This window comes from Branchiostoma lanceolatum, chromosome 1 (assembly GCF_035083965.1).
Source record: "Branchiostoma lanceolatum isolate klBraLanc5 chromosome 1, klBraLanc5.hap2, whole genome shotgun sequence".
Lineage (NCBI taxonomy): Eukaryota > Metazoa > Chordata > Leptocardii > Amphioxiformes > Branchiostomatidae > Branchiostoma > Branchiostoma lanceolatum.
This window is the reverse complement of record NC_089722.1, coordinates 11,070,152-11,084,264: the sequence shown is the minus strand read 5'-3', so window position 1 is coordinate 11,084,264 and position 14,113 is coordinate 11,070,152. Positions and strand designations below refer to the sequence as shown.

General features: G+C 45.6%; 1 protein-coding gene across 5 annotated transcripts in view; it reads right to left on the bottom strand.

The window, feature by feature from the left end:
- Window positions 1-14,113, bottom strand: part of LOC136433740 (single-minded homolog 2-like) — a 38,412-nt gene extending 24,299 nt beyond the window's left edge. For 2 of the 5 annotated variants that reach the window (XM_066426216.1, XM_066426226.1), the window contains exons 1-3: window positions 12,815-13,849; window positions 12,568-12,645; window positions 11,245-11,429 (exon numbers count right to left, since the gene is read on the bottom strand). In XM_066426216.1, coding sequence (XP_066282313.1) covers window positions 11,245-11,429; window positions 12,568-12,645; window positions 12,815-12,849 — 298 coding nt within the window. In that variant the 5' untranslated portion in view covers window positions 12,850-13,849. Of the gene's footprint in view, window positions 1-11,244; window positions 11,430-11,814; window positions 12,277-12,567; window positions 12,646-12,814; window positions 13,850-13,898 lie in introns of those variants that run through there. The other 3 variants (XM_066426249.1, XM_066426235.1, XM_066426242.1) reach the window with 3 other exon arrangements.

Genomic DNA, 14,113 nt, shown 5'->3' with positions numbered 1-14,113 from the left:
GGTTTGATTGACGTGAGGATGGGACGACGCTGCGCCCACCCACGATCAGGCCGCGAGCTCGCCAGGCCCGCCGACGTCTGCTAAAACATTCACCCGACCAGCAGCGCTCGATTGAAATGTCGTTTGTCTGGGGTTGTGGTTTACCCTGGAGATTTCCACATGTGGAGAAAACGGGGGCACACACACACAAGTACCTTCACAGACACACACTGACCCCGCCACCAGAGTATTATTGTTTTCGGATTAAAATTAAATAGACTTTTCTTGCCTAAATGGAGATTTAGTTAGCTTCTTTCCCATACTGCAGTCTGTCTATGTGACATCAGCGAGTTTCAGGAAATCAAGAAAAGATTCGGAAAATGTTTCAACACTTTCATATTGTTAGGATCAACATTCATCCTTCAGAGTAATAATTGCAGTCTTTGATTTTAGTTTTCTATGTAATTTGTGATCCATTTCGTTACAGCATTATCGCATGCCATTGTACAACCATCCACATACGTCTTTGTTGATGTCTTTATAAGTCAGATAAAACAAAAGAACGGATGAAAATATATTTGATACCAGCGCCTTTCTGCTGACCAATATTCTTATCAACTTGTTAGCAAATCCGTTTAATGTCCTTATCTTTATCCGTGCAATGTCGTGTAAACATACACTGTTCCTGAAAACTACCGTATTCCTCTGAATACTGTTCAAAGAAACTGCGTGACCTAAAGTAATCTTGACCCAATCCCAGAGATCTGTCCTTTCTGACATCCATTGAGAGCAGGAGTAGCCGAGAACAAAACTTTTCCTTCATTCTAGCCGCAGAATAATCTCACGAAGCGTGCCGTTCCTTTCTCTGTTTTACCGGGGCGCTCCCGAGCAGCGCTCCGCATCAGCCTGCACCTGCGCCCGCCCCCCAGTCCCGCTAATCCCCATGTAATGAGCAACGGTGGAATTTCTCCGGTCGGGTGGCGTAAGACGGCGAGGGGAGGGAAATGGACATCCACTTCTCCAACCTGTTTGTTTGTACATTTGTTGTCAAGAGGGGCCGGGGCTGTCTTGTTTAGGAAAACCTAGACGGAAACGCGATCTTCTGGTGATGAAATAGAATAACACTTGGAATAGGGCAGTCTGTCGGGGTGAGACCTTCTGTGGGCGTGATGCCAACATTTGGACACTTTTCCAATTTTGCTAAATGACGGAGATTAGGTATTGTATGAGGTCCAGTTGTCAGACTATCCCTATGTAAGTAATGAAAAACTCTACAAACTAGACTTGTGTGTTTTTTCCTAACGCATCTTCGCCCAGAATGCTGTACGAAATTACATTTTTTCGCGAGATTTTTTTAAATTTTAACGACACTCGCAACTTTGTTTAGTATCTAGAGTACTTATAGTATCACTGAACTTTAATTTTACCATCAAACTGAACCGAACACAGCGGTTAGAATAGATTGAGAGCTCAATTAAACAGTAATCGCCTAAGATGTGCACACCGTGCGCTGAGTTTGATTTTTGTGGCACCTGCTATGTCAACCGTTCACCTAGCTATCTCAGCTATCTGTTGGAAGATCTTGGCGCTTCTTTATCAGCCAGAAAGAATCACCTGTCCACCTGTGACGGATGCCCGACCTTCGCATCTGCGCACAGGTGATTCCGCAAAACGTTACTTCGGCAGAATTGGCCGCGTCAGCACGAAAACTCACTCAAACCGCTATCGTCAGCATACCCGGCGATTTGAACCGAGCCACTCACACACCGGCGCCGTAAATTTCTCTCCACTCCGGTTAAATATGGCCCGTTCTTTCCTGCCCAAATTAAAGCTACGGAAGCGAGACAGGTGGAGTATATAGGGGGTGATTGGGGCAACAGTAACGACGTTTCCATTAACCTGTTATAGACAGAGATAGTAATGGTATTATAGACTCAATATGTCCTTTAGTCTGTTCCGCTATAAATCTCTGTCACTGCATCTGGCTGCGGACCTTATAAGGGGAACTGGGAAACCCTTGTTACGGCTCAGTCGCGCAGGAAAGGGAAACGGCAAAAATGTACAACAGAATTTTGGGTATGTGGACTTATTTGAATGTAACGATATTTCTTCCTCCCAATGCGATGATGTGTAAATCATATGTAGAGTACGCTGTTTACCAAACTCATCTGCACACGTAGAGAACATCCGAAAAAGATCACTTACCGAAGAGCATTAAGAATCGAAAGTTCATTTAAAGACTATACTTTTAAAACACTCAATACTAAAGAAGGATGAAACATTCATTTCAAATACGTATACTGAATAAAATGCTTCAAAAACATTTTAAAACGCTCCCAGTATTTTGTGAAAACGCAGTCTTCTCTAGCTTTGATTACTTCTGTCGCCTTTTTAGTATAGACGCGATATTCTATTCCTACAGTTTTGTATTTATATTTGTATTGATGTAAAAGCTATGTTTATAAACTTCGGATTCGCGTGGCTTGGACAACTAACCTCTCAGCACAGTCGACTAAATAGAAAGTCGTTCTGAAGGACCGTTTGTCGCTTTTGTGTCATTGTTTGGCTTGGACTGAAACAGGCTGATACCACGGTCGACCCTTTTGGCAATGTATAACGTAAACATAATAAATAGAGTTATACGTTACACCAGGGGCACGATACACACACCCAGCGTGACGCCAGATTAGAATGTTCACCTCTGACCTCTCATCTCGTCCCCAACGCTTCCTACCCATCGTGTCAATGTATCAGACGACTGCGATCTGTGTGGTTTATAAACATGACTTCTTGTGTCTGTATCTGACTGATTCTGAGTCTAAGTAGTAAGAATTAATGCAGAGGGAACATGTGAGAGAGGAGGGGCGCTGTGCTCCCCTGCTTGCCACCCTGACCGCCCGTCTGACCCCCCGGAATTACTGACATGTCATAGGTGGTACCATGGATAGTGTAGGATAGTCGAGCATCAATCATGCCCGTAACTAGATCCGCAGTGCGCGCGACTGCCTGCTCCTCCCCACACGGGTCGCCTTTCCTCACGGGATCCGCGACGCGCTAGCGACATGACAATTCGGTATTTAGGATTGCTGTAATTATCTTTGTGACAGTTGCGGCTCAACTTTACACAAACAAAACCTCCAGGGGCTGTGGGGTACAGAACGCGTGCTGTGAACTGCAGTACTGGCACAGAACTGAGAAAAAAGGAGCACACGAGTTTTCCACGCTGTAAGGATCATTGAGGTAGAAGTTAGGCTACAGATCATCTGACAATAAAGCTTCACCCGAGTTTATCACAGCTAAAGACATGATGTCCAAATGTTCTTAATTATATACTCCATGATCCATCGAATCAGGGTTAGCAGCGCATACTTTCTACACAACAATTTGAACAAGAACAAACAATTTCCTTTCCTAAGCTGCGCAGGGTGGTAATACGGTCGTACTGCTCCTGCTATTACTAGTACTTTGACTTTCAGAGTTTCAGCAACGTAAAACTTTACGTAAAACATTAGACATGTGTGTATGATGAGTCCATATGAAGGGAAAGGTCAAGATGAAGATTGGTACAAATTGTGTACATTTGGGCACAAGTCTGCGCTGACACTATACACGGTATAAAAGTTCAACAGAAATGAAGAAAGAACCATACTTGTGTCACAGTTAGGTAGACCATAGCCCGTCCCCCGGGGCTGTACCCGTCCCCCGGGGGCGTACGTCCACAGGCGGGGCAGTCTGAGACAGGGCTGTGTGCCCACCACGTGCCCGTCATGTCAGAACACAGCCAGGGTCGGACAGAGGACACCCGTCCCACTGGACACACCGGAGGTCAGAACTGACCACTACTGCTGCAGGTCAAAACTGACCACTACTGCAGCAGGTCAAAACTGACCACTACTGCAGCAGGTCAAAACTGACCAATACTGCAGCAGGTCAAAACTGACCACTACTGCAGCAGGTCAAAACTGACCACTACTGCAGCAGGTCAGAACTGACCACTACTGCAGCAGGTCAAAACTGACCACTACTGCAGCAGGTCAAAACTGACCACTACTGCAGCAGGTCAAAACTGGCCTCAGCAGGTCTACTTCATCAGCTTTGTGTTCGCTCGTGATCGACAATACAACATTTGCCAATTTTTCTCTAAGTTGAAAATTCATATTTCAAACTTTTTCCTACCTTTTTAGTGCTCTCTCTTTTTCACACCTACAAATATCATTATAACAATTCTAGAAGTCTGCAACTGAACGAAATGGTACTGTGAGGATATATGGTTCTTTTATAGATGTAACAACTTGCTTAACAATTCCAAAAGATAGTTTGTTTCCCGAGGCCGTGGAAATAGTAGGAGAAAAGAAGAGAGTAAAGCACCAAACATCAAGTGTCCCTCGACTACACGGAAAGTGGCTGTCCTCTCCTTGACTCTATTGTTGGAGAAACAATACATCAGGTGAAGTGATCTATGAGGGTCGACTTCAGGGAAGATAAGGGACCCCTATCTTCAGGAAATCACTTATAATGAAGGATTAGCCTAGTCCTTGAGGGTCTATTTTCGTGAGAGTTGAAACTTTCGTGTTTTAGGAGACGAAGGCTTCTGTTGACCTTGTAGATTCTGCAACTCAAAAATTATTCTGACAACAGAACGTACGTGTGTCGTAAGTGGCATTGAAAACGTGGCAAAATGAGCCTTATGCGATCACAATTTTGACAGAAAACTACAACGTTTTCGGCGACGATAAAAGGCGGTAAACGTTGTTGGAATGCCGTTTTATTTCCGAAGCACTGATGAGTACCTTCTGAAGATCTTTATCTGCGTGGACCGCAGACAAGACAAGGATGAATAGAGAGAAAAATAGAAATTTCATTTACGGATGTAAGAAACATATTGATATGTTTGAGAGCATTTCCTGATCATTGCTATTGTTAAGGTTAAAAAAATGACAGCTACTTCAAAATAAGTTTTGTATAATTTTCAAGGTTAAGTTTTATTTTTAGGTGTATATCAATCCAAGGCCAGTGACCTACCCCCGTTTCCCTGGATGTCATAGCGTGTTTTTGTAGTGAGCCGAATGGTCAATTTACCGTGCACATGGGAGAACCAAACATGGCCGACTTCTCTCTCGGAATCAGTTTGTCCTCGCCACAACCAAGTTTACTCAACTTGTTTTTCTGTCTACCGGTGTTCCCTCGCTGTAGCAGAGACCCAAATGAAGTTGAACACTCCTGAACTACTCTAGATCTATCCCCCTCCCAGGGACAATTGATTAGTGTCACGTCGGACTAGTGAGAACATCTCCCCCGCAGGGCGACGGTGTCCGAGCCGTGGCGGGGTTGGCGGAACGTTGCCCCGAGCGACACGCCACAGACGGTCCGGGGCACCGCGGCGAGGTGAACCGGAGGTCAGGCAACCACACAGCAACCTGTTACACCCACACCCTACCGGATATCGTGAAAAATTACCGACAAATACGGTGTTTAGGACATAATATTGTTTCTGTAAGCCTTTCTTAACATCAGCAACATTAACAAAGCCACTCCGGTACATTTGGTACGGTAAAGTGGATATGAGACAACATGAAAACTAGCCCTTTTGTGAATAGGGATAGTGAGCTAAATAAAAAGGTTAATATCATCTGTTTTGGCTATTTCGTTATCCTATTTACCTTTACTATGATGCTTCAGGCGAAAATACTACATGGGCAATCCATCATTTTGTAACCCAACACACAGCAAAAAGGTCTAATCAAACAACATTAAAACATCCAGAAAAGATATCTTGTTTCTAAACGCAATATTCCTTGTCGCAATAGTGCGACCCACAAAAATATTTGGCAGTCAAATCTTGCATTCAAAATTTAACTATTGCAAAAACTCTATGCCTAAATAAGTGTACTAGTATGTCTATGTACCAATTCAAACAAAGTTAACTAAATGTATTCAAGTCCAAGAACAGGTTAGTTCTGCCCTGCTCTATATATTATGAAAAAAAGTTAGGATAATTGAGAATATTTCAAGACCTCTTCATTTCATTCTAAACGAGGAAATTAAATCTGCTAGAAGCCAGGCCATGCAGGCATCCACTCAGAAACAAGCTGGTGAAAACTCGCCTGTTGACGGCCCCTGACAACAAGCTTAGTCTAGGCTGAAAGTCACGCGTGCTCATTGCGATATGTAAGGTATTGCTACCGAAATACGCACCCTATCTCACTGTAAGGTAAACATTTGGGCTGATTTTAGTGGAAACATAAGTTACTGGTGAGAAAAGTAATGCTACGTTTCATTCGTTGGTAAGTGTGTTACCAATGGCACCAATGTGCATCATATTCTGTACTTAGAGCCTGTATTTCATGAAGACAGTGCGCACTCAGGAATGATTGTAGAAAAGTTTCAGGTAGGTCTTGCAGCAAGCGACGTGTGGTACACCTAGATACAAAGGGACCCTTAATGTACTCTAAACAATGCCAGATAATACATAACTCACTGCTAAACACTGTCAAACTTTATCATTGTACTTGTTCACGGCAATGTCTTTGATGTGGCCGCGACATATCGTGTACTGTCGGAATTAATGTTTTATAACTGGTGCATTAACTACCTCCATATACTGTATTAAACTTCATTACAAAGATTTGTTAGGTAATACAGGGGTAATTACCATAAATCAGGTGGCAATGTTACATTGACCGATCCAAGGGGGTCTATTAGCACAATACTACATACCTTATGTAAGTGTATATCATACATTATATACTACAATAATGTTTAATCTGGCAAACAATGTGTATGGGCCTGCCTGTAATCGTTCTGGCTGTGTAATTTGATTTTTAATTAAAGACCTGGCTGAGATTTATGAGTTTTGGGTCTCCCGCTGCACACTGTATATCAAGTCACCTACCAAGCGATGCGTGCATGATCCATGGCTCTAAAAACGCTCAAAACGTTATTAGTAAATAAAAGATGGCTATCTAATCCCCCTGGTAACACTGGTCGATCTTATCTCTTCAAAAACAACGCTATTGTTCGCTGGTTAAGACAAAGGCTCGTCTGAGTGTTGAGTGATCGTCTTGTCATTAGCTCGTCTTTTATTATTATTTTGGCGCGCAGGTTGGGTGTCGTGCCCAGCTGCCCGGGTTAAGGTACATCCATTTCGGAGGCGACCAAGCGGACAGGACCATGGCACGTAGGCTGTGAAGTTTTTAATTTGGACATAGTCTTTTCACACTTCAAGTTCGGGAACACTGATTTTGTCTTGCGACACAAGATAAACATGGGACAAAAAGCAAAGACGATAATAAAGGGAGGTTTGAGACGTTACGCAGTCAAAAACTACGGGGTGTAGGACAGAAAATCGCGACGATTGATTAAAGGAAGTTGTCGCAATGAATATGTGAACGGGTCATACACTAACGTTTATCCACTGATAGGAAAACGACCCTAGATAAGAAAGTACAACAGGAATTTCAGTGAAAACAAAAAAAATACCGGCCGACCTCAAAACTGAAACGGCACCATGATAGACTCTATGAGCGACCTGGGAGATAATAAGATGGCGGACACTGCGGTCTCTCGCTGTCACTGCCTCTCATCATACCACCCTAATGAGGCCAATTAATCACATTTAGCTAATCAGCACACGAGACCTGACACAGAATTCAACACCGTGCACATGGAGCTATCTGCCGTACGGGGAATACGCCTGGGGAAGGCGCCATGTTTTGGAGGATGCCAGGCTCCACACACAAACTTGACCCCTTTTGGCTGGCGGATCTAGGAGCCCGCGAAAAGCCTGGGAACGGCACACATGGTTACAGGGTGAGAGCGAACCTCTGCCCTCAGCACTCCTCGGTGCATTGCCGTGGCCTCCCCAGATATTCACGAATTTGTCAACAAACTTGACTTTGCACGTTTGGCCACTCTGTCGCCATGGTTACGGACGTGTTTCCGTGCTGGCGTTAGAACAGACGTTACATCATACATACACCTCACGGACGACATGGATATACAAACGTACTGCCAAGGTACGTGCAATACGCCTCTTCTAGACGCACAAGAAATGCGGTAATTTCCTAGTCTTACTGACGAGTAACGTCCTACAACTTTTAAGCCATCTCAAGGACATCCCAGAGCGGTAAAACGCAATGATTTCGTCTGGAAACCCTAAAACAATTCATTTTTCGACACAGATTTTCTTCAATGAAGAAATAACGTAAGGTAAGTTGATAAAGTTAGCAGTCGCAGAGAAGCCTTATCGTCCGATCTTTTGTCCAGAGGGGGCCATCTAACTCTGTCATGTTTTTGACGCCCCCCTTTGTTCTCCCACAAAAACTTATTGGGTATATCTATCCGTGGGAACAAAGCCTGGCCCCTCCTTGTAAATTTCCACCAAGTTTACTCAAGTAATAGAACCACACAGGGACAACATAAAAAGGCGTTAAAAACAGAAAGCTCAGCAAACAAAATCCTGAAGCCCCGATTGCCCTGGTCTTATAAAATCCCGGCAAATTAACCGGCCCCGATTTACATGTGAATTCCCTGAATTGTGGCCGTGTTTGCGGAGAGTTTATCACAGCGGACAATCGACCAAAGCTGACAAACATCATTTCTGAATACAAAGCTGGGAAAAGTTGACGGGGAAGTAGCGACTAGTCGCGAGATGTAGCTCCGATGAATTATGGACGATACATATTTGCAAAGATTGCTTCTGACTGGCCCCCCTCATTAGCTATGAAAGTAGCTTCGCCTTATTAACTCTTGGACCCTTAAATAAGTTTCCTGTAGAAAGCATAATTGTATTTCCGCAGGCAGGCACACGGCTGACAAAGATATCGTGCCAAGAGGGAGACGCATGCATTATACATTATATTGAAACTCGCGATGGACGAGCACGAAGTGGCACCCTTTCTCGCATCCCTGCGGCATTCTCAACCGCGCAGACCCGGCTCGAGATTATCGCCCTAAATCTCCCCAATTTGTTCCCATCTTGTGACACACGCCTAGCTCGGGACCCAGGTAGTTAACATGCAAACTATTACACCAACGTGAGGGGAATGGGACCCGACAAAAGACAGCCCAGCGCGACCTCCCCACCGCCAAACTACCCCAGACGCGCGCACAGGGGGAATGTTTTCAACAATTTCACTTAACGTTTGTCAACATAAAACCACGCCAGCCTATTGAATATATTTAATTTGTTAGGGGTTCTCACATATCCTTGACGTCTGGTGGAAAATCCGTGCTTTCTTGACCACTTAAAACGCAGTCCACTCCATGTAGACTCTTTCAAAAACTGATTTCGCACAAAGCATCTTTGCCCCGCGCTCATACATATCTCGTTTTCTAAATCTCCTTTATGTGTGGGAACATTTTTAAATTATCCTTATCGCCTGGGTAAACTTGCCTTTTGTGTTTTCTTTGACAATTTATTGGAGAACAAACACGACGTACAAGAGGCGAGATAGCGAGCTATAGTGCTTGAACAAGCTGTACAAAGTGAGGCTGTATTACCCCCATATACCTGCCATACTCCGGGTCTGCGTGGGGTCGGTTCTTCAAAATCTTTCACACCTGTGTCTACTAAAGACATCATTTTATGGCAAACAACTAAGATATATACAGAATAGATATACACGGTGTATATAGTTCTGTTGTAAATATACTGAAACTTTGATAAGGTTCAACGTTTAAGGTCACAAGTGTGTTACTCAAAGTTCACACATAGCGTTCCCTAATCTTAAAAGAGACCGTTTCCTAATAACAAATGGTTCTGAAATATGTTCTAGTTTTGCAATACAAGCGGCCAACCTTTGAAAGTATAACCCTCGCCTTGGGACCTTTCAGAGTGACAGTTATTAAAACGTTGGGAACAATAAGCCGGTATAAATTAAATATGCCTCGTTGTATGTCCGCAAGCAATGCTAATATAGCATAATTGCACAGGTACCTGCTATGTGAAGAGTTGGACAGGGGAATTCTTTGTGATAAAGTGTAAAACAGCCGACTTCATAAAAGCTTCGTCAAAAACTGTACACAAGTGAAACCCTCAAAATGCAAGCAACAACCCACTCTTGGGTTGGGATGTTTTCACTGAACAGAGACCAGTGGCCACAACACACACAGCCTACATGTATACTCGGAAGCGACATGATAATAGAGATATGGGCGTTTTAGTTTATAGAATAACCTGGAAATCGTGTACAGAGGTGCCGGGTAAACACTCCTGGCTTCCTCGCCTGGTCGACATCGAAGAGAGATGCGAGATTGCGGCGTCGATAACGTGTTCAAACAAAATGGCCAATACACACATTTGTGTGGGGCTGCTTCACGACTCGATGGTCCGTGCTGTAGTGGTGAAAGACTTCCGCCCAGATAATGGCGAACATACACCGGGAGTGATCGCTATTACAAGGATCCATGACTTTCCATTGTGTAGGAGGTGATTCTGGACTGTAGACTGCTGAGAAGGGCGGTGATACTCTAATGAGGTTTAACGAGGTGTAGTAGCGAACTCGATAACGATAAACAAACTCGTGTGAAAGTGACTGCCCACAATTAACACCCCCGCGAACAACATTAACTCGGGAAATAAACCATTTTCAAGCAAATGTTCTCTAGACATTGTCTGGTAAGATATCTACGCTAGAAATGGTTCCATCGGCTGTAGTTAATTATGGGAAGACGCAGCGAAATAAAAGCTAGTCGAGTCCGTCTGTCAGGCGATGGTGGTAACAGATGCGGGGTCCCCCACCCTTGTTAACACCCCGCCAGGCGACCGGTGCACAGGTTAGGCTCTGTTTTCAGGATTCCTGGCGAGAAGAATTGCTCTCGATTTCTACGGTTTGGTCTACGGCCTGGGGTAACAAAAACTCGGGGTACACGGGAGTCTATCTCGGACTGAGGGGGTTCTCTCTGTGACTCGGTCGGGTCAGGAACAGGTCTGTGCCCCCCGGTTGTTGAACCGGAACAACGCTGCCGACCCACGCTCAAGGAACCTCAACTAGAAAGACGAGACAAACCCTCATTTCACGGCTAGTAAAACAGTAAGCCAAGGCTTGATGGGTTCTTGAAGAAGACGCAAGTGAGCCTGACACGGAGATGACCACCATGTCTGCCCGTCTGGGCAGCTGTTCGCACTGTCTTGTTTTGGGTCGCCACGATGACAACATGTCCCCCGAGCTCGACGCCCCCCAAACCCCGTACCATAAACACCGAGAGGACACTAAACCCTCTACGGTCGACTGCGCTTTCCTGTCCGAGTGCCTGTGTGCTTACCTTCGGGGAACACGGCCCTCATCTTGAGGTAGCTGGTGGTGAGACGGATGATGCTTGCCTTGTCCAGTTGGGACGTTATGGCTGACGGCAGCGGCAGGAGTTTGGCGAGAAGGCTGAACTCGTAGTTCTCTTTCTCCCGGCGGGTCCGCGCCGCGTTCTTCGACTTTTCCTTCATCGCTTCAACCCTGCAGGGAACAGCGTGGAGGGAACAACACGAGGCGGTTAGCTCACTGTTTGGTGATCACATTCCTACACCGACTACCAGGCCTCACATGATGTAACGGCGGACGGGTCGACTCCGACACCCTCCCTCCCCTCACGTCACTACAACTTCCTTTGACATGAAAAAAAAGTTGGGTTGTACGTATTTACTCTGAGATTTGGAGGGAATCTGTCTCAGAGATTATCATATAATCCTTGGCCTCTGAGTGCAAGTATGATGAACGGATAGGAATTTGACTCGCATTACACTATAAGATCCCACCACACACACGTACTCTTGTTAACAAGTCAACATACACACACATATGCGTACGAACACACGGACACAAACACGCAGCTGAAACTTACTACGCCGGGTCGCGTGCTCCCGAGTTGTAACGGTGACTCGTGTGTGTTCTGAACCGTCCTCGGAGGTATCTGCGGGCTCCTGTGCCCCCGGGGCCCGCGGCGCTACGCACAAGGACGTCTCTACACTAGGGAGGGTCTGGCGTGGACGTCGTCCGTGTGCCGGCTCAAAGTCCCGTCTGCGCCTGGCGGTGACCTGGACCGGCTTTTGTTATTGCGAGTGCCCGTGGGGATGACACCAGTGCGCTATGGGCGATGTACTGAGCATTCTCCCCTCTCTACTCTGAATGAGATGCACACTCTACGTCACCCTGGCCGCCACGGTCTCTCCTCCCCCCGCCCCCTAATGTATTTATACTATGCACATAACATTTCCCTTCGCGAATCGCCGAGGTAGGAGAGCGTGGCTGATTACATGGTCCATAGCACACGGGGACTAAGACTTCCCCCCACGTATTGACATTTGTCTTATCTCATATCTCAGGACCCAGCTCGTCAGACACACGGGAAGAATTTGCTCCTCTATTTCTTTCGGTATAGAACTTAAGCGACTTATTTGTACGTTTTAACCAACTTCCAAACTTTCCTAATACGGGTATTTTATTCTATGCTCCCTGTGATTATTTTGATTAGGACACTAATTTGTGGTCTCGTTAAGTAGAGGAAGATGGTATCTTTGTGAGACGTTTTTAATGAGACAGTCGTGTGGTTATCTGGCGTGTGAGATGTGGTGGGTATAGTGAGACGGATGGATACCTTGTCTGGTCGCCGGGATCACCGTCACCACTTATCCGGGACTCTTCTTCAACCCCCGCCTCTTCGCTCGGGCATGGGCTACCAGACAAAATAAACACCAAACAGAATAGTGAACACTTCTGCAGTCATGTTGTGGTGGAGTGGCATCACAGTGGGAACAGCACGTTCTGGACGCTCAAAGTATTTCTGAGGGAGGGCGAGAGGGAAGACCGTATTGAATGTCCCGTGCGCATGAGGACTCACTCACCTAGACACTGGGGACGGAGGACTCTGCCGGGACATTTGCGTCACCGCCGGATCAGCCGCAAGCACCTGCTGCTCCCGCTACCATAACTCAAGACGCGACCTGTTCTCAAGACTTCACAATTCTTTTTCTTAAGATATTCCCGACCAGGACCATGTGTCACATGTACAAGTTCAGTTCGCTATGTGTGATGATAAATGGTGACTACAACTTTTAGTCGTTACATGTTGGCGATGCATATAAGGAAAACTCTATCAATCATCAGCCGCACGCTCCGTGACCGCGTACTTCATTGGTTAGTGCCGGGGTCTCCCCGTCCTCCTATTGGTCCATTCTGTAAGTCTGCCCCCTTGTTGCAATGGGTTATTGCCCATTGTTATCCCACTTCACAGGGGGTATTGCTCGTTCAAGAGGGGGGGGGGGTGGAATCGCAACTCCGCAGAACATTTTAGTATTCAATGACAAGCTGTGAAATAGGTTGAGGGTCTTAACCTTTGAGCTGAATATTTTCCAGTCATAGCGTCGTACGGGAGGTGTAGCCAGGGTTTTGGTATCTTACATTCCAGTCGCACAGCTGCACATGTGTAAGGATTGTAGTTTTATAGTTTTTCCCGTGTTAGCTACTGTGTACGTATAGAACTAAGGATGTCGTGACACATGTAGGGAAACATTATCGGTCTGAGTTGATGTTGGCAAAACATTTATCTCTGATCCCAGCTCCACTCTTCAACAATATCAAACGTTTAGAAAAACACATCGTCGACCCGACTTCCTCCACTTGAACTTGTCTTGTGGACTATTTTTCAGACGTGTGCTATATTTCCTTGTTACCCTGGCCCCAAGTCACACGTACCTGACCACGAGACTCTCATGTGGTCCAAACACGGTACAAAAACCCCTGTTCGATTATTTGTGTTCTGTTTAGCTATCTGTACTTACCTGTCACGGGATACGGCGGTACCGAAAGCCGGGGCTACCGACCAGTTTTTATTCCTCCTCGCTTCTTATCTCCCACCTTTCCGTCCTCGATAAGATGTTGTATTCACACCTGTTGTGATTGATAAATCAACCATACCTGTCTTCTTACCTGGCTCTTTCAGCCGGCCCGCTTTAATCGTTCCGATTTCTTTCTCGCGACCATTGATAGAGTGACTATGGAGCGTTTTAGGGTCTAGAGTCCACAACAACACAAAGGCTCGGTATGTTTTACCGCTGACGCACCCTTCTGAGCAAATTTTTCTACCGCGGAGAGCGCATCACAGGTGAGAAATGTGGCCGGGCTGTTTCGGGGTTATCGGCGGG